Source organism: Alosa alosa, chromosome 24 (genome assembly GCF_017589495.1).
Source record: "Alosa alosa isolate M-15738 ecotype Scorff River chromosome 24, AALO_Geno_1.1, whole genome shotgun sequence".
NCBI lineage: Eukaryota > Metazoa > Chordata > Actinopteri > Clupeiformes > Clupeidae > Alosa > Alosa alosa.
The window spans coordinates 18,139,126-18,164,898 of record NC_063212.1 but is presented as its reverse complement, the minus strand read 5'-3'; the positions used below and the strand labels follow the sequence as shown (position 1 = coordinate 18,164,898).

The window sequence follows — 25,773 nt, the reverse complement described above, 5'->3', positions numbered from 1 at the left end:
GTGGTCCGGGGACCACTGGTGGTCCGCAAGCTATCCCAAGTGGTCTGCGAGCAGACGTGGTAAAATATAATATAGATGAGTTGTTTGCAATATTGAACCAACTTGTATGTAAATCCAAACAGTTCTGCAAGGTGCAAATACAATAAGCAAGGTGGTTCAGTGAGTAGGCCTATTGTGTAATACTGTTGAAGTAGGTTTACTCTTTCTTTTAGCTAGGTGGTCCGTGAGGTTTTTTTTTATTGGTTAAGTGGTCCTTGGTCGAAAAAGTTTGAGAAACACTGGTGTACAGTATAGAGTGGACTGTCCGTGTGTGTGGAGTGGCCGTGCTGACGTGTACTGAACTGCGCATGTAGCTGCCAGTTTTCAAGCGCTGGCTCAGCAGGAGAGAAAATCTGTGGCCCCCAGTTTGGCAAGTCGGCCAGAGTCTCCACCAAACACTAGTTAGCTATTTTATTTATTTTGCTTTATCAACCGTCTCTTGTCTCAGCAATACACTGGATCCTGGGCAGGGAGGGTCAGGGGTCAGTTGCCGGGGTGGTGGACACAGGGACTCATCTCTCTCTCTCTCTCTCTCTCTGATGTGCTCTAGGAAGTCCTCAGTAGATTTGTTTCCCCTGATGGTGATCCTCACTGGTCTGTTGCACTGAAGTCTCCCCTCTTTGAAGTGACTGGACACTTCAACAGTCCTCCTTTTAATCCTGGGAGCGAAAGAAAAAAACAAACATGGCCACTGTGTTTGTTACAAAGTCCATATCCACCTGCGCTCATCATTAGCAAATGTATGTCAGTAATGATCATTGTTCTACTCATCCTGTCGGCCTGAAAAAAAACGTGAAAAAAAATCGGTGCTGTCTGACGCAAGTTAGCCAGCTAGCGGCTAAAGCAGCCAAAGTGCCTACAAGCTATGCATGTACTAAACTGTGCCTTAGCGCCTCCTAACAGACTCAAAATGTCATGACAAGTGCTGCGCAACATGAATAGGGTCCTTACATGACACCACTGTGTGTGTTCAACCCAATAATTGTGAAGGAACAGTATAAATCCTGTGTTTGTAGCCTAGGCAGTCAACCTGTTTCCCTCCGTTGCTTCCTGCAGCCTAAAGTCCATACTGAGTCGAACTCAAGCCTATTCCCATTTCCATGGAGACCACACGTGAAGTTTATGTCCAACATAACAATGATCCAGCATTATATATTAATATTATACATCCTCCCTCTTGGCCAGATTAATCGCAGCCACAGCCTTAACTTCCATTGCTATGCAGATGACATCCAACTCTATCTTACCACTCCCTCTCCCCCTGACCCCCCACCACGCTCCCTCACTGACTGTCTTTCTGACTTAAAATTATGGATGCAAAACAATTTTCTCAAACAACACAGACAATACCGAAAATCCAACTGATTGGCCCTAAAAGCATGCTCTGAAAAATCTGTCTCACTCTCAACATCAATGATTACCTGTCCACTCTATACCTGTTGTCAAAAACCTTGGCATACAACTTGACTCCACCCTCAGCTTCGATCCTCATATCAAAACACTCACTAAGACTGCCTTCTTTCACCTCCGTAACACTGCCCAACTCCGATCCTTCCTCTCTGTTACTGATGCACAGACTTTGGTTCACTCCTTCATCATGTCCTGTCTAGATTACTGCAACTCACTTTTCCTTGGTCTCCCCACTAAATCCCTTGAAACATTGCAGTACACTCAAAAACTCTTCAGCCAGGCTCCTCACCTATACCAAAACGATCTGCACACATCATCCCCATTCTCCATCAACTCCACTGGCTACCAGTTCTGTCCCAGATCAAATACAAAGTACTACTACTCACCTTCAAAGCCCTCCACAAACTTGCGCCCTACATCTGAGACCTCTTGGCCCCTTGCCCGCTCACTCAGATCCTCTGATCAAAACCTCTTAGTTATCCCCCGCACCAGACTCTCCACCCTGGGTGGCAGGTCCTTCAGTCTGCGAAATTCTGGAACTCCCTACCCCAACCTCTTCGTGATTGTCCTTCTCTTCCTTTCTTCAAAGCACATCTCAAGACCTTTTTGTTTAATGATCACTTCTCCTCTACACCCAACACATACAGTAGCTCTATACAAATAGCTTGTCTTTGTTGTATTGTTATTGTTTGTCTGTCTGTTGTTGTGTTTTCCTTCTACTATGTAAAGCAACCTTGGGTTTGAGAAAGGTGCTATATAAAATAAACATATTATTATTATTATAAACAAAACAAAGCATGTGTGTGTGTGTGTGTGTGTGTATGTGTAGGAGATGCCCACCCTGTGAGTGTGATGGTGCAGTCTGGGCGTATTAGAGTCTCCTGTAGATGAGTAATCTCCTCCAGCAGTAAAGGACCACAGTCAGTCCAGACAGACAGACCATCACTAACTACAGAATGACCTGCAGACAGCCTGCAAGAGGAACACACACACAGACACCTCTTATGTCAGTCCAGACAGACAGACAGACAATCACTCACTACACCTCTCACGACAGGAGGAATACACAAGTTTCCCCATCAAGGACACACACACACACACACACATACACACACACACACACATACACACACATAGCCTACTGTCGGTGGATGTTCAATAGGCTAATTTGGCAATAAGCCGTTTAATAGACTACATCACCGAATTGCATACAAATGGAAACCAAACTGGTGTAGACGAAGGCGAACACTTTAACAGGGGACATTAATTGGGCATGAATCATTGTAATGAACGCTATTTGTCAATGAGCAGAAACACACACAACATTCAAACTATTGATAAGATGCACTATACAGAAACCGGTCTGTAACATTGGACAAATTGACTTATTCTGACTCAGACAAAAACCTTTTCTTGCTTTCTTTGCCGCAAACTCAGCAATGAACTCATAGACCAGCTTGCAGGTAACGTCTTTTTCAATAGAAAGGCAAGCCCACATATCTCTCCTGTGACATGGAGGTGCGCAAATAGTTCTCAATAGCTATGTTTTAATCTCGAAAAGCTTTGTTCACCTGATGCCAGTCACTGATCGCAATTTCAAAGTTCGGGAAGGTTCGTTCAATATTTAAGTTTTAAGTGCAGTAGCCTAACATATCTTGGAATTATATCTCGAAGTAGCCTCAGCTCCTGGAAGAGGTCAGTGCGTTATGTCCTGCGATTCGGACATTGCTCAAAAAGGGAAAAAAAACGTCGGGCTGGATTTTTTGTTTTCAGGGGAGCAGAATGAGAGAGAAATTTGGTGATCACCAATCGTTGTTTTGGGAGCCCATTAAGCCTTTTCCATATGGCGTCAGTGAAGGAAGGAGATTGAAGAAACATGCTGTCACGTCAGGTAGCCTAAAGTTCATAATGACTTCATGCTACATGTTTTGAAGGTTCTTAATGATCAGGAGGAACAATATTAGAGAAATTTGGTGATCACTGATTGTTTTAGGACATTAAGCCACGTTAAGCATTTTGTTTACAATAGGAGTTAATGAAGAATAAATGCTTAATGCAATGTTTGGCCAGGTGCGAGGCCCATCAGACGTGAGGCCCTCGGTGGCGGCCCCATTCGCCCGCCCCCCCCCCCCGCGATGGCCCTGCACACACACACACTACAGCCAGGCCAGAAAACAACCTGCAGGAGGAAAACACACGTTTCATCATCATGGACACACACAAACACAATCTACAGCCCAACCCGCAGCCTGCAGGGACACACCATCTAGTGCACACACACACACACACACACACACACACTGACACAAATAAATAATAGAATAGACAGCTGAGCTGCTGCTCTTACCTCACTTCCTGTAGGTTGGAACATCTATCGATGAGGGACAGGATGTTATCGGCCCAGACCTCCGTCAGACAGCTCACCCTCAGCTCCACCTCCCTCAGGCCAGCCAGAGATCCCAGAGGGAACAGGAGAGGACCCACGAAATCATACAAATACCGACTGCAATATCACACAGACACACACACACACACTGAAATACTGTGCTGTACATCCACCACCAACACAAACACACACACTCACACATTAAATGGATACTCAACTGCAACATGTTATAAACCATTTTGTTGCTAATATGTTATTTGAACGGTCTCGCTCAATATTCCTTCGATTCATGTAATTTTGCTCCCAAATGAAACTTTGAACCTATTATCAACCCTACATAGACCCCAGGTTGTTTTTACCAGGTTGACCCCAGACCCCAGGTTGTTTTTAAAGCAGATCTAATCTATGTTAATAGCCACAAAACTGGACCGATGCAGTCATTGTACCTTTCTATTTCATGCTTCAGAGTGTGAAAACTCTTGAGGTAGTCAGTCCAGTCCGAGGGTGTGACTGTGTTGGTGTCTACCAGAATGGAGATGTACGAGAGAGCAGGAGTGCTGCTCCCCTTCCTCAGGTGTTCAACTGCCAATCTGAAACACACACATATGCACACACACAGATTCAGTCTATTCAGTCTTTAGGGGACATTTAAGTGGCTAGTTGTGTGTGTGTATGTGTGTGTGGAGCCAGATGGTGTGGACCCACCTGAAGGTGCTGGCTGTTTTTCTCACAAAGAAAGATGAGCAAAGACTCTCCTCACAACTCTCCCACTTCTTCAGCACATGAACACTGCATACACACACACACACAGTACAAGCGTTTATCGTGCAGTGTGAGGCAGGGTACAGCAGAGAGGATCATTAGCATCAATAGGATATCTCTGGCTAACACTAGCTTCATTAGCTTATCTCTGGCTAACATTAGCATCAATAGATTATCTGTGGCTAACACTAGTTTCATTAGCTTATCTCTGGCTAACACTAGCTTCATTAGTTTACCGTAAAACTTCAAATAATAGCTGAGTCCCAAATAGACGCCTGTCTCTTTTAAATGCCTGGTGTGGCTACAGGTTTGGGTTAAAGGCCGGTCTCAAATAAAGGCCTGTTTTTTTTTTTAGTTTTGGGTTGTATTTAATCTTCTAAAACCCGTCAGATCGGCTGTTTAAGCCAGAATGGTGCAGACTGCACACACTAACGTTATGATTAGATGGCATTAAAATACTGCGGTGGGGAAAAGCATATAAAAAAAAGTATAACTTTTTTCAATATGAACTATGCCTATATGTCCAACTTCGACATTGTTCAATTTATTCCTTTTTGTTTCAAATTTGCGGATAGGCTGATGGTAAGCTTGTTTTTATGCTGGCCACAAAACAGAAGGGTTCACAAACGTTATTCTTTATTTTAAATGCGTACCACCATGGCGATAAAGAGTATGAAGTAAGCTATGATTTGAAATGTAAGCTTACTGTTGTCAAATTTGGCAAATAAAATATGGGAGAAACAATATGGTTCATGCTCTCTCATGCTGCTTCATTTGGGGTGAAAAGGAGGGAGAATGAAACATTACGCACATTCCACTTTTGCATAAATAATTCCTGAGCGGTTTTGGTCAGGGCTGAAAATGCAACTGTATTTGACAGAGGACAGATATAGGTTGCCCATGACAAGTGAAATATGAGCTTTCAGTGTGATATGATCTCTTTGTAAATTACGTTTGATTAAAACGTGTTTCATCTGTTCTGGCTATCCCCGCTATTTGGATATTATCTCACTCTATGAACAACATCTCAACACTAAATGAATGATGATCCGTAATTGTCATTGTCATCAGTGTGTTTGAAATAATTCATATTATTTTCCATCTTTGCAGAGGAAAAGTTTTGTGTAAAGGGAATTAAAGGCCTGTCTCATATAGACGCCTGTCTCTAATACTAGCCGGTGCAGTTTGGCGATTTGGGAAAATAAAAGCCTGGGCTATAATTATTCGGATTTATTATTAAATGAAATAGTACTAAATTGTTTTACGGGTATCTCTGGCTAACACTAGCTTCATAATTATCTCTGGCTAACACTAGCTTCAACAATAGCTTTGTGTCTCTGGCTAACACTAGCTTAATTTGCGTTGTGCCTCTGTCTAACATTAGCATTAGCTTATCTCTGGCTAATACTAGCTTCAATCATTTTTGTGTCTGGCTAATTCTAGCATTATTAGCTTATCTCTGGCAAACATTAGCTTTGTAATAGTTATTGCTGCTGTTGTACTCAATCTCCTGGTCCCTGATGAAAGAGAGGATGTGATGAGTCCAGCTCTCTGTCAGGCCTTGGACCCTCAGCTCCACCTCTCTCAGACCACGCACTGAGCGCAGGGTGGTGAACAGAGTGTCCACATCGGTCTCCACATCAGTACTTGTATTCCTGAGAGACCAAAACACCACAATACGAATCACTGTAGATGCTGGTGTTCCACAGTCAGTGGCCTCACAAATTCTACATTTCATGCTGTTGTCCAATCCGCTGACACCCACAATAAGGCTAAAAGGAATTTATGAACTTTACAATCTCTCATACTTGTTCAAGTTGTAAAACATATCCAAGAAAAGCTTCCAATTCCCTGTGGAGTATTCTGAGCCTGGGAAGGTGAGAGAGATAAGAGACAGGGGACTCCACCTGGGAGCACATGCACAGACACAACCACAATCACACATACAGTTTAATTGTCATTAATCTTCAGACTGTGTGTGCTTTGAGAGAAGAGAATGACTCACCTCTTCTCCTGAGCCAAAAGAGAAGGAGTGAGACTAGGTTTCCGCCAACTACGATCATCCACAGAAAAAGATGGGGGTGTCTGTGAAGAAGAGATCCCTAAGGTATTCTGTTCCACAGTCAGCCTAGAGAAACACACATACACACACAGCTGTTATTTCAAAATTGAACATAGGGTTGGCACATATAAGATTTTCTGGGATTGTTCTCTTTTTTGCTTCTCTTTTTGAGGGACTTGGTTCTATGACCCCAGACCCCACTTTGTAGTTGGATGCACCTGTTGCAGCTGGTATAGATAAAGTGAATCTCATCAGTGAAAAAAAGTGTTTTAATCGGTGCTAAAATGCGGGAAAGATGGACAAGGAACACATTCAAACAAACAAACCTGACGAGCCGGCAACTAAGAAAAAAATCAATGAACCTCTTACAGTATGTGTCCAGTGTTGGGAAGGTTACTTTTAAAATGTATTCACTACAGAATACAGAAAACATGCCCTAAAATGTATTTTGTAATGTATACCGATAGATTACTCAAAGTCAGTAATGTATTTTGAATACTTTGGATTACATCAGCATTGTATTATAAGTTGTTACAGTAGCAGTGGATCAAACAGTCATGTGATCGGTGAAGTTGTGAGACCCATAATGTCAACAATATAAGCCTATGTGCTATAAAACACTGTTACTGTAATGTCTTTGTGTCAAAGGACCTACAGTACAACAGAGATGTTTTGAGATTTATGAATTTCAACAGCACAAGGGGAGTTACATGCCTTTTTGCAGAACACTCTGTCATGAAACAAGAACCTATACTAGCCTACAACATGTTTTTCATTTAGGTTATCAATATAGAAAGAGAAAGGACGGTACATAGTGTGGTTAAAAAATATATATTTGCATTTGAGTTTGAAAAGCCTTGGCTTTCATGTTATAACTAGATGTACCGCAGAGTGGTACAAAATATGACACCCAGTCCAGCACATTTTTTCCACAAAAATAAGTCACGCTTGTCAAATTGTGTTCATTTCCTACTTTGTTCCTGCTTAGCTTCAGTAATTCAGCAAAGTCAGGGTATCTGCTGGTCTGGCTGCTGGCTAAAAACAAAAGGTGAAAGGCATATATGATTCTAACTGTCTCACTGAATTCATTATGCACACTCAATTCTCTCTGGTATCTGCTAGACAACAAGTACCAAAACATGATTAGTGCATAGATTTCACATGTAAAATTTTATATTTTATATACATTTATATACATTTTATACCACCCCACCCCATCTTACCTGTTCATAATTCTGAGAAATTGTTGAATTGTGTGCATGTGTGTTTGTACGTGTTTATGTTTGTGTGTGTGTGTGTGTGTGTGTGTTTGTGTGTGTGTGTGGGCCTGTGTGTGTGCATGTGCATGCATACGTACATATGTCTACTGTGTGTGTATGTGTCATACGTATGATTACTGTGAATGTATGTGTGTGTGTGAATATCTGTTTATGCACATGTGTGCATATGGAATTGGTTAACATGACCCCTGGAGGCAAACATACGCAAAACATTGGTCATCCTAGGCCCTACAGTTCTCAAGATATTTACAGAAAACTGTTGGTGTACGGTCACTAAATGTACACATAAATTAATTTATTGTATGGCCCCCCATGAACGAAAGTCCACAAAACTCTGCATGCATTCAGAGGGTGTCATAATGATCCTACACTTCCAATTTCGTGCACTTTTGACCATGTTAGGTCACAGATACCTGCGATTACAACACCTCATTTTTACTTTTTCGTTTTTAACTAGGTGGCGCTATACATGAAATGAGTGGTTATGGAATGGGTTGACATGGCCCCTTAAGATCAACATACAAAAAAAAGGTTGTCCTCCTAAACCCTACGGTTCTCGAGATATTCACAGAAAACTGTGTCCGCCCTACCCTCCTTTCGGGGGGTTCAGTCCAGCGGGGGGGCTACAGATCAAAACGAAAAACAATGGTTCCATGCTATCCTTGTGGGGCTACATGCCCACCAAGTTTCGTGCACCCCGGTCTTTCAGTGTCCCGGGAATCCTTGACGGAAAATTACTTATGCGGGGAAAAAAAACGGATGAAAAAAAACTCTGACTATACCTATATGACCGCCGCTTTGCTGCACAGCGGTCATAATAACTAAGAGAGACGGGACTTGTGAAGTGATACATCCACGGGCCAGAAGTTTTAGTCAGTCCTTCAATTAGCATTTGCTCTAGTTTTACCTGATCATTGCCTCCTGCTTGAGAGTGCTATACGGGGCTTTCTTCAAAGACAGGAATGAGCAGAGAGTTTCTTGTTCTAGCCGATGCTTCACCATTACACTTTAAACAAAAAGAACAATATTAGAAAACTGAGCAAATGGTTATTCATACAGTACAGTGATATTATTATAACAACAGTATAATTAATTCAACATGTTTGTGTTTCGGCTTTTATCAATTTACAAAACTGTTCATGGTGCTGCTAAAAGATTTATTTCCAACAGTCTGGGATAGGTCTGGAGGAGAGAAGACACCCCCCACACACACATTCAGAACCACAAACTTGCTCACTCCATTTCCTGTAGATTGGCACAGTTGTGGATGAAAGAGAGGAGCTCAAAGGCCCACTGTATCTTCTGGACTCTGGCATTCAGGTACACCTTCTTCAGCCCAGGTAGAGAGCGCAGGGAGGAAAACAACATCTCCACATTCTTCTCCAGCTCTGGGCTGGGGAACAAAAGGGCGCGTCACAAACAGAGACACCACCACCAGCAGAACACATCACAAACTGCATTCATTAACAGTGTTCCTACTTGCTCTTCAGCGCTCTCAGCTCATGGAAAGACTTGAGGAGGGGTGTCCAGTTAGCAATTTCCTCGCAGTTGGGCAGGGTGGCAGAGAGCTGAGACACGGCCGGCTGGGAAGTGCTGCCATCATCCTCAACGCTCACACTGATCACAAACACACACAGAACCAAGTGTTGCATTCAAACTGATGACCACCATGAACACACACAAAGAACCACCCTGTCTGTTGCCTCACGTGAAGCTGTGCTGGTTTTTTCCCACACGGAGGGATGAACAGAGTCGGTCTTCATGTCCATCCCCATTAGGTGACTTCTTCCATGTCAATGTGATACTGTTAAATAAGAAGGAAAAGATCATTGCAGTTTATTTTTCCTTGGAAATCTCAATGCTTTATGCACTGAATGGAACAACTGCAGGTGTGTGTAGCCTATGTATTCCAGAGGCATATCACCTTCAAATTACATCAAAATATATACAATACAAAATCCTTGATCACTGAAGTTAAATTTAAACTAGTTTTTGTCTTTCTTGGAGAAAAATGATGTAAAACAGTATGTACAATGTAAAATATGTAGTTTATTTGTTCTACACTAGGCTACTGTATTTTATTGTCGGTCATAATAGTGGTACTTGGAGAGCTAATTGTTTTCTGAGGTGGTACTCATTGTGAAACGTTTGAGAACCACTGATCTAGAGGTATAGGAAGCCTACAGTATTTCTCACCTCATGATGCCTGTGACTTTGTGTTTGTGTACATGTCTTATGACCATATTTGCTGTGAGTAAGCTGACTGTCTTCACTGAGAGGATAACTGAACCCACAGACTTCTGTTTTTCCAGAGCAGTGAGGACTTGCTGTAAACTCTCATCTGACAGCAAGCTGTTTTCCACTCTAAAAGAGAAGAAAAGTATTCAATACTCAACTAGACTGGCATATCACTCACTGTGTTGATGTGTTCATGTTCCGCCACACAGCCGACAGGCGGAGGCCAAAATAAAGGCAACTTTATTCTGCTGTGTATGACATTGGTGATGAACAGAAAAACAGGACATGACATCACCTCAATCTGCCCAGGATCCTTCCTGTGCTCAGAGCTGAGACCAGATCAGCAACATTAGCATCTGATAGGTCCTCCACATCCAGCCTGCAATACCACATTCATTACTCAGCATTCATCCAGAGTTCTGTCATACATTTAACTCTAGGACCTAAATGCACAACCCACTACGAAATGTGATGTACTCAAATTCCGTAGTGGGTTGTGCATTTAGGCCACCTTAAATTACCCCTGAAAACATACCAAAACCACTTCATTTATATTAAGAGGCCCATAATTTGTAAAACAGGCACTTCATTTTACATTAAAAGGCCATTTTAAGGTGTGACCCCTTAATCTACATTTAATGTGTCAGGGGTTCCATTTATTTGTTGTCATTAAAGGTGCCATGTGTAATGTCCGGCAAAAAATCAATTCATACTCCACATTCCATAAAAGATGGGGGCAGTATACCTTCAGAAAGTTAGTTGGTCTACCCTAGAGTAACAACCGAGACACGTGTATTGCAGTTTGGCTGGCGGTTATGTTGCCGCCTCCCATGGCCGAAACTGGTATTATGCCGAAACTGGTATTATGACACCTGTCGGGCTGTGGCTAGTAATTTAGCATGCTAATTCAGGTTGATATCTCTGCAGCACTATACCTTGTCATTTTTTTAATGACATCATCGCCCTTATTTCTTCTCATTCTTTTGATGCGTGTAGCTCATTTTTTGGATATTTTTACCTCAATTCTTACACATGGCACCTTTAAGGGAGTAATTAAGGACAATTTAAGTATATCTTCATTTTATTTTAAGGTGTTACGCTGCCTTCATGCCACATTGGATATTCGGAAATTCCAACCTCTGATAGAGGAAAAGTGACTTGAACGCAAATTCGGGTCGGATTTTACGCTCGGAGACTTGTGCGGAACTCCTGTACCTCGAGGTACCTGACTTGACATCATTATCATATTTTCCAACCACGACGGCCTCCCTTGTAACAACACAAGGTGAATCTCATTCTCATTTCAAATAGACAAGGTAATTTATCACTAAATTAACACTACAGATGCTACTCACCCGAGACATTTTCCTTCTTGCTAAACCATAGTAAGCAGTTCTAATAACTTATTTATGCATTTCCTATTTTCCATGCTGATCTCATGAACACACTTTTTTCAGTGGTTTCAGTGGTCGGGATATCTAAAGTTGGGTCCTCCGAGTTTTACGGTTGGCGTGAAGGCAGTATTAATACAGGGATTCCTTGATTAAGGGAGGAAATTAAGAGGAAATCGAAATGTATGGGGTAAATTCAGTAGGCTTTTCTCCTTAATTGACCTTAATGCACATTTTTACTTAAAAACTAATACTATAAAATAAGGATTTTAAGGTCAAAAGTAAGGCATTAATAAGTGGTGAAATTAAGTGGTTTTGTTTCGTAGTGACCACAATGAGGTTTTGAACACAACATGAAGTAAAAAAAAATAGGTTACACTTTATTTGAAGGGGTCTACATAAGGGTGACATGTAACCATCATAAGAATGACATGACAGATGTCATGCACATTAATGACACATTATTGATGTTTATGACCGTTGTCATAATGTGTCATTCGGTTTTTGGAATGTCAAGTTGACATTGTTTGGTTGTCATCATTATAACAACTTGACATTAGCCAAGATGACATTATTTGAGAGTGTCTCTGTCATGACAACTTGACATTAGCCAAGAAAATGTAAACCGTTTACAATATTGTCATGACGACTTGACATTAGCCAAGAAAGAAATGCAAAGTGTTTGGCATGATATTGTCATGACAACTTGACATATAACTGTGTTTGGCCTGACTCAGCTTCTAGGTTTGTGAAGTGGTGGGCCGGAATAATTGATTGTCATAACACCATTATAATTGTGTCATGAATACTTTCCTTGGCATGATATTGTCATGACAACTTGACAGATAACTGTGTTTAGCCTGACTTATCTTCTAGGTTTATGAAGTGATGAGCCTGAACAATTGGCTGTCATGACACCATTATAAATTAGATATACTCAACATATTGAACGTGCATTGCAGACATACAAAAAACAAATATGGCATCTCAGGGGGAATCGAACCCCTCAGTCCCTGTACTTTAGGTCAAAGGTAAGTATTCATGACACTGCCAGGAAACTATTGTGTGTAATAGTTCTTTGTGACAGCTTAATGACAAGTCAAAACTGTACCACTGTAGTTGAGGTCAAGAAAAGCATTCATGCCCAATTTATAATGGTGTCATGACAGCCAATTGTTCAGGCCATCACTTCACAAACCTAGAAGATAAATCAGGCCAGTTATAACAGTTATATTAACTTGTTCATGTAATAATTAAACAATTATGTCAAGTTGTCATGACTATCATGCCAAGGAAAGTATTCATGACACAATTATAATGGTGTCATGACCAGGCTTGGAATTTCACCATTCTGGGGGCAAGGCCACTTGGCCTTCATTTGGGTATATTTGGTGGGGGGCTCAAAGGCCACATGTCAGGGCACTAAGGCCAAAGTTAACTATACAGTAGTAGCATATAAAAATGATCAAAGTTGTATTTAGCCTATTCACTGCAGTAGACCTGCATCACTGTATGAAACAGTACAAAAACATGAAACATGACATATTACATAGAACTGTAAATCATCAGATCATCTAATAATTACAGATATCTAGGCTATATATAACATTTATTTTATATTTGGCCTGCTATGAAATCATGTATTGAACAATTTAAGCACAGCTCAGCTTTAAGAAACTCAAATAGCCTAGATGCATGCTTAGCATTTTGTGATCATTAAGGCTACTTTCACAAACTCTTAGTCAGCTGTCCTCTGATTTACCAATATCTAGGCGATATTTGTAACATTTATTTTGTATTTGGCCCGTTATGAAATCATGTGGAACAATTTAACCACATTGTAAAACTTAAAGCCCAAATTTGGAGACATCCATGCATGTCGAAATTTACTGCAAATTCAAAACTGGATTACTCTGGAACGGCTAACTGTACAGGGGACTGCTTTACACCTTTGTGTTCATTGCGTAAAAGACTAAATTCATTTGCGCTGTGAATGCTAAGATTATTTTGACAGGCCACAGGCTAAATAAAAATTAGTAGGACGCAAAGCAGAATATTGAAAGAAGGGGGCACCAAGGCCACCGTGGCCTGTAAACCTCTGATTTTCAAAGGGGCATCACAGCCAACGCAAGGGGCTACGACGGCCATGGCCGTCGTGAAATTTCTACCCTGGTCATGACAGTCAATTCTTCAGGCCCATCCCTTCACAAACCTAGAAGATATGTCAGGCCAAACACAGTTATATGTCAAGTTGTCATGACAATATTATGCCAAACACCTTGCATTTCTTTCTTGGCTAATGTCAAGTCGTCATGACAATATTGTAAATGGGTTACATTTTCTTGGCTAATGTCAAGTTGACATTCCAAAACCGAATGACACATTATGACAACAGTCATAAACATCAATAATGTGTCATTAATGTACATGACATGTGTCATTTTATTCTTATGATGGTTACATGTCACCCTTATGTAGACCCCTTCAAATAAAGTGTTACCAAAAAGTACACTCAGGAAAACATGAAGGCAAAACATGATGATGACCACAACAAAAGGAAAGAACAGTGGAAGCAAGGTTATAAATACACAGGGCAACCCATTTAGTGGAAACATAACAATGGGCAGGTGAGACACAAGGTAGCAAACAATTAGGCGAACATTGAGAGATGACATTGACAATGACAATGAGAGATGACAATGAAATACAAAGCCACATGGCTAAACCCGGAAGTCTGATTACATAGGCAGTACTGATGCAACTCCATGGACCAGGCTGCTAACAATGACAAAACAAAAAAACATGTTTCGCCCATCAGTCAATTATGAGCAAGTCTTGACTAATTAGATTGTAAGTATATTCAGGCAATTGTCACTCACCACAGTTCCTTGCAGTCCAGTTGTGACAGTGCAGGCTCAAGCAGCTTCAGCTTCTCTGCGGTCAGGTTGCAGTTGCTGAGATTCAGGCGTGCTATGGCAGGTCTGCACTGCAAACAGTAGTGCAATGCCCAACAGTCTATCCTCTTCAGAGAAAATGAGGCAAAGTCAAGCTTCCACCATTTCTTCATAGCGCTCCTCACAAACTCCTCCTCATGGAGTTCAAAAAGACAGTGGAGAATAAACAGTCTCATATCTTTCCCAACAAATGTTGCAACCTCTTCAAAAATCCATTGCTCTAAGATATTTCGAATAGATTTATTGTCAGCTGTTGATTTCAATTTGGCAGAGAGTAAGCTCCACACATTCGCATTTGAGAGACCAAAGAGGAAACGAATAATGGGCCGAAGTTGGATGGTTTCATCTGCAGAGGGTCCCTTCAATGAATTGAGCAGCTCCTTTACTTCCCTTAGCATCTCTTCCTCTTTTAAGGTGATATAGTACAGAGCTGAGATGAACTCCTGAATAGTCGGGTGTACAAAACCGTACATCACCTGCTGGACATTGTTCCAGCCGAGAGAATATTTCCGCAAGAGCGGGGATTTGGTCGGATCTGTTATTGTGTCATACACACTCTTCTCATCAAACAGCACCTCCCCTGTCAATGTCTTACTCTCTGCCAGTTGGCCAAGCCTCTTGAGCCGAACATTATCTATATGGGATGTGCAATAAAGCAGAAATATAGAGGTTCTGGTTACAGGAGATCTCTCCTGAAAACCTCTAGGATTTTTCTTCAAGACTGAGCAGATCATCCAGCACAGTATAGGGATTAAACAGGAGGAGAACAGGAAGTCATTTTCACGCACAAGCTGATACTCTTCCTCTGCTCTCTCCTGGTTCTCAAAGAACTTCTTAAAATAATCTCCTACTTTATTCTCAGAGAAGCCCAGGATCTCAGTGAAGCGCTGTTCCCGTTGTTGGAGCATCTTCCTTAGCGCCTTTGAAGCGGTGGGCCTGGTGGTCACCAACAGGAAGGACTCGGGCAGGATGCGTCCTCCCAGCAGTGCATTGATGATGTATGCGGGGGGCGCTCTGGTGAATGGCTGGCTGGGGAGATGGGAGCTGGGCTCTACTGCTGACAGCCTCAGCTCATCAAACCCATCGATGATGAACAGCACCTTGTGTGGAGCGTCCTTCAGAGTGTGCTTCAGAAGGTGCCCAGTGACACTACTTAATTTCCCCATGGGGCTGATAAGTTCCACCAGACTCCTTTTTTTTTCTTCCTGATGAAGAAGTTCCTGCCTCAGCTCTGTGCCCTTCAGGAGAAGGACAAGGGCAAAGCGCTTTAAGTAGGCCGCACCAGACGCCCAGTCACACATGATCTTTTGTACAGTGAAGGCTTTGCCACACCCTGTGTGTCCCTGAAGAATGATTGCATTTGGATCTGGTCTACCATCATCAACGCTGAAGAGCTTATCTAAACTGCAGGTCTCCTGGAATATTTCTCCTGCAGTCGACACTTTATCTTCCTCTACATTCAACTTAATGATGAGCGGGTCAGTGTAGTGGTCGTGTAGATTATCAGGAAAGGGGCTACGTTCAGACTCAACACTGGATATGACCCATTCTTTGTATCTGGTGAGCCCTGGATAACATTTTAAAAAAATCAGTGACACGACTAAGCAAATTCAAGTATACTTCAATACTTCATACTTCACAGTGGAAAGTCTTTTGCCCTAGATAGAGACATTGAAAATGAAAAAGAAGGACATTTTAAATGACAACATTACCTTGATGTTTTTTCAGGATGCATATTGAGAGAACTACAGTGGACACCAGAAAGAACAAGACGAAACTAGCAGGGTACAAGCGATGCCGTGACAGAGCAAACATAATTCCTAAAAAATACAAAATGACCTAATTGACCACAGCATTGTTTCATTTCATTTATTATATAGGAAATGATTAAAAGTAACATTAAGTTACAGTTTAAACGGGCCTGACTCATTTTAAAAACTGGTGTAGCACTGACAACTTAATGTTTTTCATTATTATTTGCATTAACAGAATTAGCATAACAGATTGATGTTACATTTATTAATACTAGGGCTGTCAAATAACTGATTAATTTTGAATAATTAATTTGAGAAAAAATAACTGATTAAAACAATTAGTGCAGATTAATCGATTCCGTATGACCTTTGACCCCGAGCCGTTCTAGTCAGTAAAAATTAGACTGTAAAATGAAGGAGAGAGAAGAAAACGTGCTGCCTGGATCATTGATTGGAACATTTACTTTTAAAAAACAGCCTGATGGTGTTGATAAAAATAAAATGTTGAAAATAAAGTCCTTTGCAATGTCTGCAAGTGTTGACATTGAGGGGAGTGTTAATTTATTTTCATTGTGTCCCCTAGGTTATATCTGTGGCCTGAAATGCCTTGTATGTGACATTTTTTTTTTTATCCCGAAGCACTTTTGAATTTATTTCCTCAGCATATTAGGTCATATCATAGATTATAGATTATGGCCATTATTTGAACAGTGAAAATAATAATAAAAGAGTTTTTGAACATTAATGTCACTAATGCTGATTATTCAATGATTCATTTGAATTTAAATATTTACAATACTTTCACAGCAAAAATTATATATGCGATTAATTTAGATTAATTAATCACAGAGTATGTAATTAATTAGATTAATTTGTTTAATCGATTGACAGCCCTAAATAATACATAATTTTAGAAGAAAAGTATAGTTCGCCAACTCCACAAACTGAAACATACTTACGTGGGACATGGGTCGGATTCTCTTTTGTCATTATCGTGTTTGAAACTCTGCAGAGAAACCTGCTGCCCTCACTCTCCAGGACAGTGACACTCCTCCTCACTGTGAAGCCTTCATGGTCTATTCGGACAAGTGTAGCTTCAGCTGGGAGGATTTGTCCTTCACTGTCCAGCCACTCCATCTGGGGCTCAGGGGACCAGCCTGAAGATTCACACTGCAGACACACACTCCCATCTCCCAGACTCTCAACAGAGATGTTTGGAGTGGAGCCCACAGCTACAGAGAAATGGAAGACAATCAAATGAGCTCAAAGATTTAGGAATCACAGGCCTGGGTCCAATTGCTGCTAGAAAGATTGAGCTTTATGTCTACTCCCTAAAGGTTGTATCAGTGATTTCAGGCCCAAAAAAGGGCCAAACATAAATGATCATATTCATCTAATTCCTAACGATCCGCTAGCTGCCTGCCCCATAAGCAAGCCGTCAAAAAACGCGCCTCTGTAGGCAGCCTAGGCACTAGTGATCGATGGCAATTCTACAAGATAACGATTATTTTAACCAATAACCGACGAGGTGCGCATTTAGGAACGTGAGGGAGGAGGAGGGAGTAGCGAGCTAGTTTTCTGTTTTCTTTGAACATCAACAGACGTGACATATCCCCACTCTCACTGATACAACCTTTAATACACCAAAAGGCACTTAAAGGTTGTATCAGCGATACCGAGCTAGCTCTCTAGTCCATCCCCCTCCCTCCTATGCAATTAAAACTCTCCTTAACGCACATCTCGTCGGTTATTGGTTGAAACACTTGTTGGTAGCAATTGTTTTTGTGTACAGATCTCGGAGCCTTAGGCTGCCTACAGAGACACGTTTTTTTGACAGCCTGCTTATGGGGCAGACAGCGTGGCTAGTAATTTAGCATGCGTGGCTAGTAATTTAGCATGCGTGGCTAGTAATTTAGCATGCGTGGCTAGTAATTTAGCATGCGTGGCTAGTAATTTAGCATGCGTGGCTAGTAATTTAGCATGCGTGGCTAGTAATTTAGCATGCGTGGCTAGTAATTTAGCATGCGTGGCTAGTAATTTAGCATGCGTGGCTAGTAATTTAGCATGCGTGGCTAGTAATTTAGCATGCGTGGCTAGTAATTTAGCATGCGTGGCTAGTAATTTAGCATGCGTGGCTAGTAATTTAGCATGCGTGGCTAGTAATTTAGCATGCGTGGCTAGTAATTTAGCATGCGTGGCTAGTAATTTAGCATGCGTGGCTAGTAATTTAGCATGCGTGGCTAGTAATTTAGCATGCGTGGCTAGTAATTTAGCATGCGTGGCTAGTAATTTAGCATGCGTGGCTAGTAATTTAGCATGCGTGGCTAGTAATTTAGCATGCGTGGCTAGTAATTTAAGACCTAGCTAGCGGATCGTTAGAATAGATGAATGTGATCATTTATGTTTGGGCCTTTTTTTTGGGCCTGCAATCGCTGATACAACCATTAAAGGTGCCATGTGTAATGTCCGCCAAAAAATCAATTCATATTCCACATTCCATAAAAGATGGGGACAGTATACCTCCAGAAAGTGAGTTGGTCTACCCTAGAGTAACAACCGAGTCACGTGTATTGCAGTTTGGCTGGCAGTTATGTTACCCGCATAACGCTTCCCATTGCCGAAACTGGTATTATGACACCGTCGGGCTAGTAATTTAGCATGCGTGGCTAGTAATTTAGCATGCTAATTCAGGTTGATATCTCTGCAGCACAATACCTTGTCATTTTTTTTAATTACATCATCTTCTTATTTATTCTCATTCTTTTGATGTGTGTAGCTCATTTTTTGGATATTTTTACCTCAATTCTTACACATGGCACCTTTAAGCTCAACAACACTGAGATTTTGAAGTAGACCACCTACCCTCCACTTGGAGTTCAATGTTGGTGTCAAACACCCCCTCAGTACATACAATGTAACACCTGTATGTATTTGCATCTGAGAATTGGACTGATGTGAGCCTCAGCGAGACGTTTCCTCTCTGCAGCCCCTCTGTGGACAAGCTGGTTCTGTTTTGGTAGTCTGGGAGCTGCAGGTCGGCCTCGTCCTTGTGGTTTCTGTAGCGATGGACTACAGCACTGCCGATGAGCCACATGACCTCCATGTCCACGGCACTGATGTTGGGTTTGAGCAAACATGGTAGGAGCGCGTCCCCACCAGCCACACCAACTACGGGACGATCAGGACTCACCACCACAAACCAATCTCCAGAGAAAGAAACCAAATATTTATATGTGTTATAGGAATGTTCTGGTGCAAAAACAACCTAGGGTCTATTTTCAGAAGCTAACAGGTTCATAATGTTGTTTGAGAGCATAATTACGTAAATTGATGAAGTTTTGTGCAAGAACGTACTGTAGTTTGCATTAACACCAAATTGTCTTACAGTGAAAGCAAACTGGGCATAAAAGTCACGTCAAAAACAAACTATTTTACACCACTGACAATGTTCAAAATAGAATGACACTTCTGTGGTAGTGTGGTGAGGTTGTCTGCAGACAAATCAAAGTGTTGTAAACATTCTAAGTGTTTTGAAAGGTTTTAAAAACTTTATTTTATGAAGGGTGTGCTTTTAGGATACCTTAGCTGTCTTCCTGCCGCAGCCACCGTGAAGGAAGCAAGCCAAGGAAGAGTTGCTAGACTAGCCCTGGCAGCAAATGTAATTTGCGTCTAGATTTCTAGGCTAGCCGACTCGCGCTCACATACACACAGTGCCTCTCTGTACCTGCTGTAGTGAGGGTGCAGTACTGAAGCAGAAATATCATGCAGATACACTTCATCTTCCTGCAGGATGGTAGCCTTAAAACAAACACACAGGGCAATGAGGTTACGAACAGAGTGAAATGACCCAGAGGTGTCCATACACATGACAGCCCTTTTGCAGGGGCGTCTGGGGGGGAAAGTGGGACTGATTGCTAGGGCCCCAAGGAGGAAGAGGGCCCTTGAAAAGTCTGGAATATATTTTTTCTGAATATTTTTATTTCCAAATTAAATCCCATAATGAGTACAGAGTTGCTCTGATTTTTAACTCTGTATTGTTGTTATATGTATGTCGCTTTGGACAAAAGCGTCTGCTAAATACCATAACCATAACCATAAATGTCATGTTGAAGTGAAGTTAACGAGTGTCACCTTTACATTATTCAAAGCTGCTAGGCTACAGTTGTTCAGGAACTACTCCACTGATGTTGTCTATGTGAAGAAATCCAACTTGCCTAAAATTGTGTTAGGAAATATCAATGTAGGGTTTTATAAGCTGTATTGTAATATGCTATAGTCAATTATCAATTGAAACCGGACCATCTAGCATTTTTTTTTTTTTTTTTTGGGGGCAGAATTATGTTCTGTAATAGGACCTACATTTTCTAGCTGCACCCCTGGCTGGTTGAATAATCTAAATGCTATTGTGCCTCCTTTTAAATTTCCTTTAGCAGGGCACACCTGGCCATTCTTTGTGAAACGAAAATGAAATACTGGCAGTCCACATTTGCACTGCAACTGCGTAGCCTTGTAAGTCAGGGTTAGGGGCAGGGTTATGCTAGTGTAAAGTTACTGCTTTTCTACTGCTGGGTGATCATGTGCTTGTTGCTTGTGTTGTGTTGTCTGGGTGAGTCTGAATATGTGTGTGAGTGAAACCCGGTACCATAACCTGAGCATAACCTACGATCAAGGGTGTCTGACTGTTTTTTGTCTGTGTCTGTCAGTTTGTTTATTTCCTGTATTGTTTACATAATTACTGTTTAATTATGCTGGGGTCATCGTGGGTTTTGTTTAACCTTTTTTATATTATTTTTATTTTGGGACATGTAATCAGTACTGGCCTGGGAAAATTCCATCTGGGGGCAGTAATACAGCGTTACATGCAAGGGGGCAGGCGAATTCCCAGAAGTTGAACCACCCATGGAGCTGTGGTTATCAACTCTCTACTAACCACATAGAACGCCCATTCATTTAGGATTTTTTTGAAATCCCATAACTTCATATAACATATATCCTGTGCCGACATTGTAGTTTCTGTTTTTCGCATGGGGAGATAACCAAATAAGAAGCTTCCAGCCAGCACGGAAACTCATGAACAAATCCATGTAGCCTACAATACCATTGTATGTTAAGGTAAAGCCATGAGGCAAGTAAACCTAATAAAAACGCACTAACGTTAATCATTTCAGAGGTTTTCAATGGATTGACAGTAGGTCGGAAAAGTAGAAAGAAGATTAGGCTATAACTTTTTGTTTTGTTTTACCATGACTGTGTTTGAAGATGGGCATGTAGCCCCAACCATGGATTACAAGATTCAGCATGGAACCATCATTTTTCGCTTTTGATCTGTAGCCCCCTCGTCCATTTCTTTTACTGTCTGGACTGGACCCCCCCTTTATCTGGTGTGTTGGTTTTGTAAAGGAGGGTAGGGCAGACACAGTTTTCTGTGAATATCTGGAACGAGAACCGTAGGGTTTAGGTGGACCATCTTAAAAGGGCCATGTCAACCCATTCCATAACCACTCATTTCATGTATAGCGCCACCTAGTTAAAACTGAGGTGTTGTAATCGCAGGTATCTGTGACCTAACATGGTCAAAACTGCACAAAATTGGAAGTGTAGGATCATTATGACACCCTCTGAATGCACGCCAAGTTTAGTGGAATTCCGTTCATGGGGGGCCACACAATAAATTCATTTATGTTACTGTACACCAACTGGCCTGTAGGTGGCCGGAGACAGTTTTCTATTAATATCTCGAGAACCATAGGGCCTAGGAGGACCACCTTTTTTATGTTGGTCTTAAGGGGCCATGTCAACCCATCCCATTTCCACTTATTTCATGTATAGCGCCACCTAGTTAAAAATTAAAAAGCAAAAAATTAGGTGTTTTAATCACAATATATCTGGCTGACATGGTCAAAACTGCACAAAATTGAAAGTGTAGGATTATTATGACACCCTCCGAATGCATGCCAAGTTTCGTGAACTTTCGTTCATGGGGGGCCATACAATAAAATAATTTATGTGTACATTTAGTGACCGTACACCAACAGAGTTTTCTGTGAATATCTTGAGAACCGTAGGGCCTAGGATGACCAATTTTTTGCATATTTTTGCCTCCAGGGGTCATGTTAACCCATTCCATATGCACACATGTGCATAAACAGACACACACACGCACACACATACATTCACAGTAATCATACGTATGACACATACTCACACAGTAGACATATGTATGCATGCATGCACATGCACACACACAGGCACACAATTTCTCAGAATTATGAACAGGCAAGATGGGGGTTGTTACGGCCGGCTCGTTTACTGACCGCAACATAAAGGGAAACGGACAACAAAGTTCCAATTTATAAAAGATTAAGCAACAATAGTAATACCAAACATGGTGTGTCTAGGGGGAAGATGAGTGTTGGCGTGCGTGTATGTATGAATGCAATGTCAGCATCAGTATGTAAGATGACTAAATGGTAGACAAAAGAAGATAGAAAGATTAGAGAGAGAGGAGAGAAAGAGTAAAGTGCCAGTGCAGAGAGAAAGTCAAAATGGTGCCTGCAAGAGAGAAGAAAAGTGCCTCCTGGAGAAGAGAGGAGAACTCCTTATATAACCACACCCTGATGCAGGTGTACACAATTCCTAATTGACCTAATCAGGCCCTACCTGCCCGTGCACTGACAAGGAGAGGCCTGAAGGGGCACAGGGGGTCGTAACAGGGTGGGGTTGTATAAAATGCGTGACTTATTTTTGTGGAAAAAATGTGCTGGACTGGGCGGCGGTCATATTTTGTACCACTCCGCGGTACATCAAGTTTATTTTTTGGGTGTGTATACCAGGTCATTTGCTATTGTACGGTTTGCTGTGTCGTTAGAGAACCAACTTGAGGGTACCCATATTGCACTGCTGCACTTCCGTCTCTGGAGGCTCATTTTGATATTGTCTTACTGATTCTGTGAGTTCCTTTTAACTAAATTGTGTTGTCATCTGCCCATGTGTACTTAATAAAATTAACGTATTTGAGGAAGACTGCATCTCTTGCCCCATTCATTTATGTGAGTGACCTAGAGTGGGGAACCCAGGCCTAGATTGCTTGGGGAAATTAAATGGGTTCCGAATTCCAGCAATAGTGACTTGGTACTGCCACACAAACATGACCATAAATGGCCTCCCTGAGTTTATCACGATCATAAATCTAACTTGCTCCTTGAACTTGGTAGGCTACCTGAACTTTGTACTCATCTCGAGTGTATAACGAAGGAAGTTAATTTAGTACAAAACCTTTTCTGACAGGTCCTTGAGCAATTAAGCAAAAATCGGGCACTGCTTTAATAACTTAAATGAAAGAGTGATATTTGCACCCAAAAGTGAGCAACACATGTCAGTCCCCTCATGTTGTAACCTGCGTTATATGAAGTTAACCATTAAGTGTGCTTATCTGCACATGACAAATCATGTTGAATCACATCAGTGCTTTAATGCAGTTCAGATCTGAGGACACTGACCTCTGTGCTATTACTATGCCTTCATGCTTTCAGTTCAAGAGGAAAATTACATTTTAAAACAAAATCTAACTAAAAACTGAAGGGTCAGCGACCAACATGCATAATTGCCACATTTGTCAGTGTTTTGTGAACAGGCTACGTTTGCCCTCACAGAGATGAGACGTTTTTGAGAGACGCTGATCCACTGAATAACTGACATTGTTGATTAACAATTAATGTTACACTGCGCTATTAATCTGCTGGATTTACTTTCTATGAGTATAAAAATCCATAAGATTTAGTGGCACAAATGTGAGACGTCTGTGAGCCTCCCGGGAAAAAAAAAAAAAAAAAAAAAAACACAAACTGGCACAGAAACTGATAAGAAAGCAAAGATTGAAAATGCACTGTTTTTTGTCAGTATTTTGAAAGAAATGCTAAATAGTTTAATGAATATATTATTACATACCAGTCAATTTTGGAGAATTATTTTGTGCTCGAAGAGCTCGCTGTAGCTGCTGCCCTTTCTGTTCTTGCTGGCTATGACTGAGCAGCTTTCACTTTGAGAGGGTGTTTACTTTCTTCCACATATTATTATGACCGCCGTGCAGTGAAGCTTTTTTTTTATATAGGTTTACGTGGCTGTCAAAAAGGTTTAGTCAGTTTTTTCTTCGTTTTTTTGTATAGGTTTACGTGGCTGTCAAACAGGTTTAGTCAGTAAAACCATTGTTTTTCGTTTTGATGCGTCTCCCCCCAGCCGGACTGGACAAAAAGGAGGGTAGGGCAGACACAGTTTTCTGTGAATATCTCGAGAATTGTAGGGCCTAGGAGGACCACCTTTTTTGCATGTTGGTCTTAAGGGGCCATGTCAACCCATCCCATAACCACTCATTTCATGTATAGCGCCACCTAGTTAAAAATGAAAAAGCAAAAATTAGGTGTTGTAATCACAATATCTCTGGCTGACTGCACAAAATTGAAAGTGTAGGATCATTATGACACCCTCTGAATGCATGCCAAGTTTCGCGGACTTTCGTTCATGGGTGGGCCATACAATAAATTAATTTATGGGTACATTTAGTGACTGTACACCAACAGAGTTTTCTGTGAATATCTTGAGAACCGTAGGGCCTACACACAGGCGCACACACACACACACACACACATATATAAACATAAATACGTACATCCACACATGCACAAAATTCAAGAATTTCTCAGAATTATGAACAGGCAAGAAGGGGGTGGGGTTGTATAAAATGTATATTACATGTGAAATCTATGAACTAATCATGTTTTGATACTTGCTGTCTAGCAGATACCAGTGAGAATTGAGTGAGAGTTGAGTGAGCAATTCAGTGAGACAGTTAGAATCATATATGCCTTTTACCTTTTGTTTTTAGCCAGCAGCCAGACCAGCAGATACCCTGACTTTGCTGAATTACTGAAGCTAAGCAGGCTTAGTTAGTACTTGGATAAGAGTGTTGTGTGCCATGTTAGGTACCAATATTCATCAGATCCCCATTGACATAGTGAAATGAATAATGGGAAAAATCAGGTAACTGGTGCCATCTACAGGTCAGACATAGGAAGTGCCACATCAACAGCCAATAGGGCCGGAAAATCAGCCTTATTATTTCTGTATAGACCTATTTACAGACAAAATATTTGTGAAGTGTTCTGAAAGTAGGATAAATTGATAAACATGGATGTGTAATATTATAGAGCCTTAGATGAAAAAATGTGTAGGCCTACGTAAACCATTCCTAAATTGTCTTGACTTAGTTGATGTTTTACATGTGTGCCCTGTGGTACAGTAAACGGTCAATGTCCTTCTCAACAGTAATGTGAGAGTATCCCATGTTTCTTCAATGAACCTCTGTTTTTAAGATGATGCGGTCTCTTGTAAATTCTCTGCTACCTGAAGCTGAAGCTGATTATCACTCCCAAAAAAGTGATAAATGATGGTTCACAGTTAAATAAGGAGTTGTTTCAACACCCCCACACACACACACCCTA

The 25,773-nt window shown here is 41.3% G+C and overlaps 1 protein-coding gene across 3 annotated transcripts; it reads right to left on the bottom strand.

Moving 5' to 3' along the window:
* Positions 1-241: 241 nt before the first annotated feature.
* On the bottom strand, positions 242-24,394 carry LOC125289773 (NACHT, LRR and PYD domains-containing protein 1 homolog). Of its 3 annotated transcripts, XM_048236756.1 has the most exons (20): positions 24,224-24,394; positions 20,001-20,074; positions 19,139-19,480; positions 17,236-17,508; positions 16,235-16,342; positions 14,448-16,089; positions 10,473-10,556; positions 10,136-10,303; positions 9,648-9,743; positions 9,419-9,556; positions 9,177-9,332; positions 8,847-8,945; positions 6,603-6,725; positions 6,406-6,504; positions 6,100-6,252; positions 4,541-4,624; positions 4,282-4,425; positions 3,797-3,952; positions 2,290-2,421; positions 242-698 (listed from the first exon to the last, which is right to left on the bottom strand). In XM_048236756.1, the coding sequence occupies exons 2-20, from the start codon at positions 20,053-20,055 to the stop codon at positions 455-457; spliced, it is 4,296 nt and encodes a 1,431-aa protein (XP_048092713.1). In that variant the 5' UTR covers positions 20,056-20,074; positions 24,224-24,394; the 3' UTR covers positions 242-454. The 3 variants fall into 3 exon arrangements, with proteins under 3 accessions (XP_048092713.1, XP_048092715.1, XP_048092714.1); XM_048236758.1 differs by lacking the exon at positions 20,001-20,074 and having other exon boundaries at positions 24,224-24,393; XM_048236757.1 differs by lacking the exons at positions 20,001-20,074; positions 24,224-24,394 and adding an exon at positions 19,857-19,976.
* Between the last annotated feature and the right edge of the window lie 1,379 nt (positions 24,395-25,773).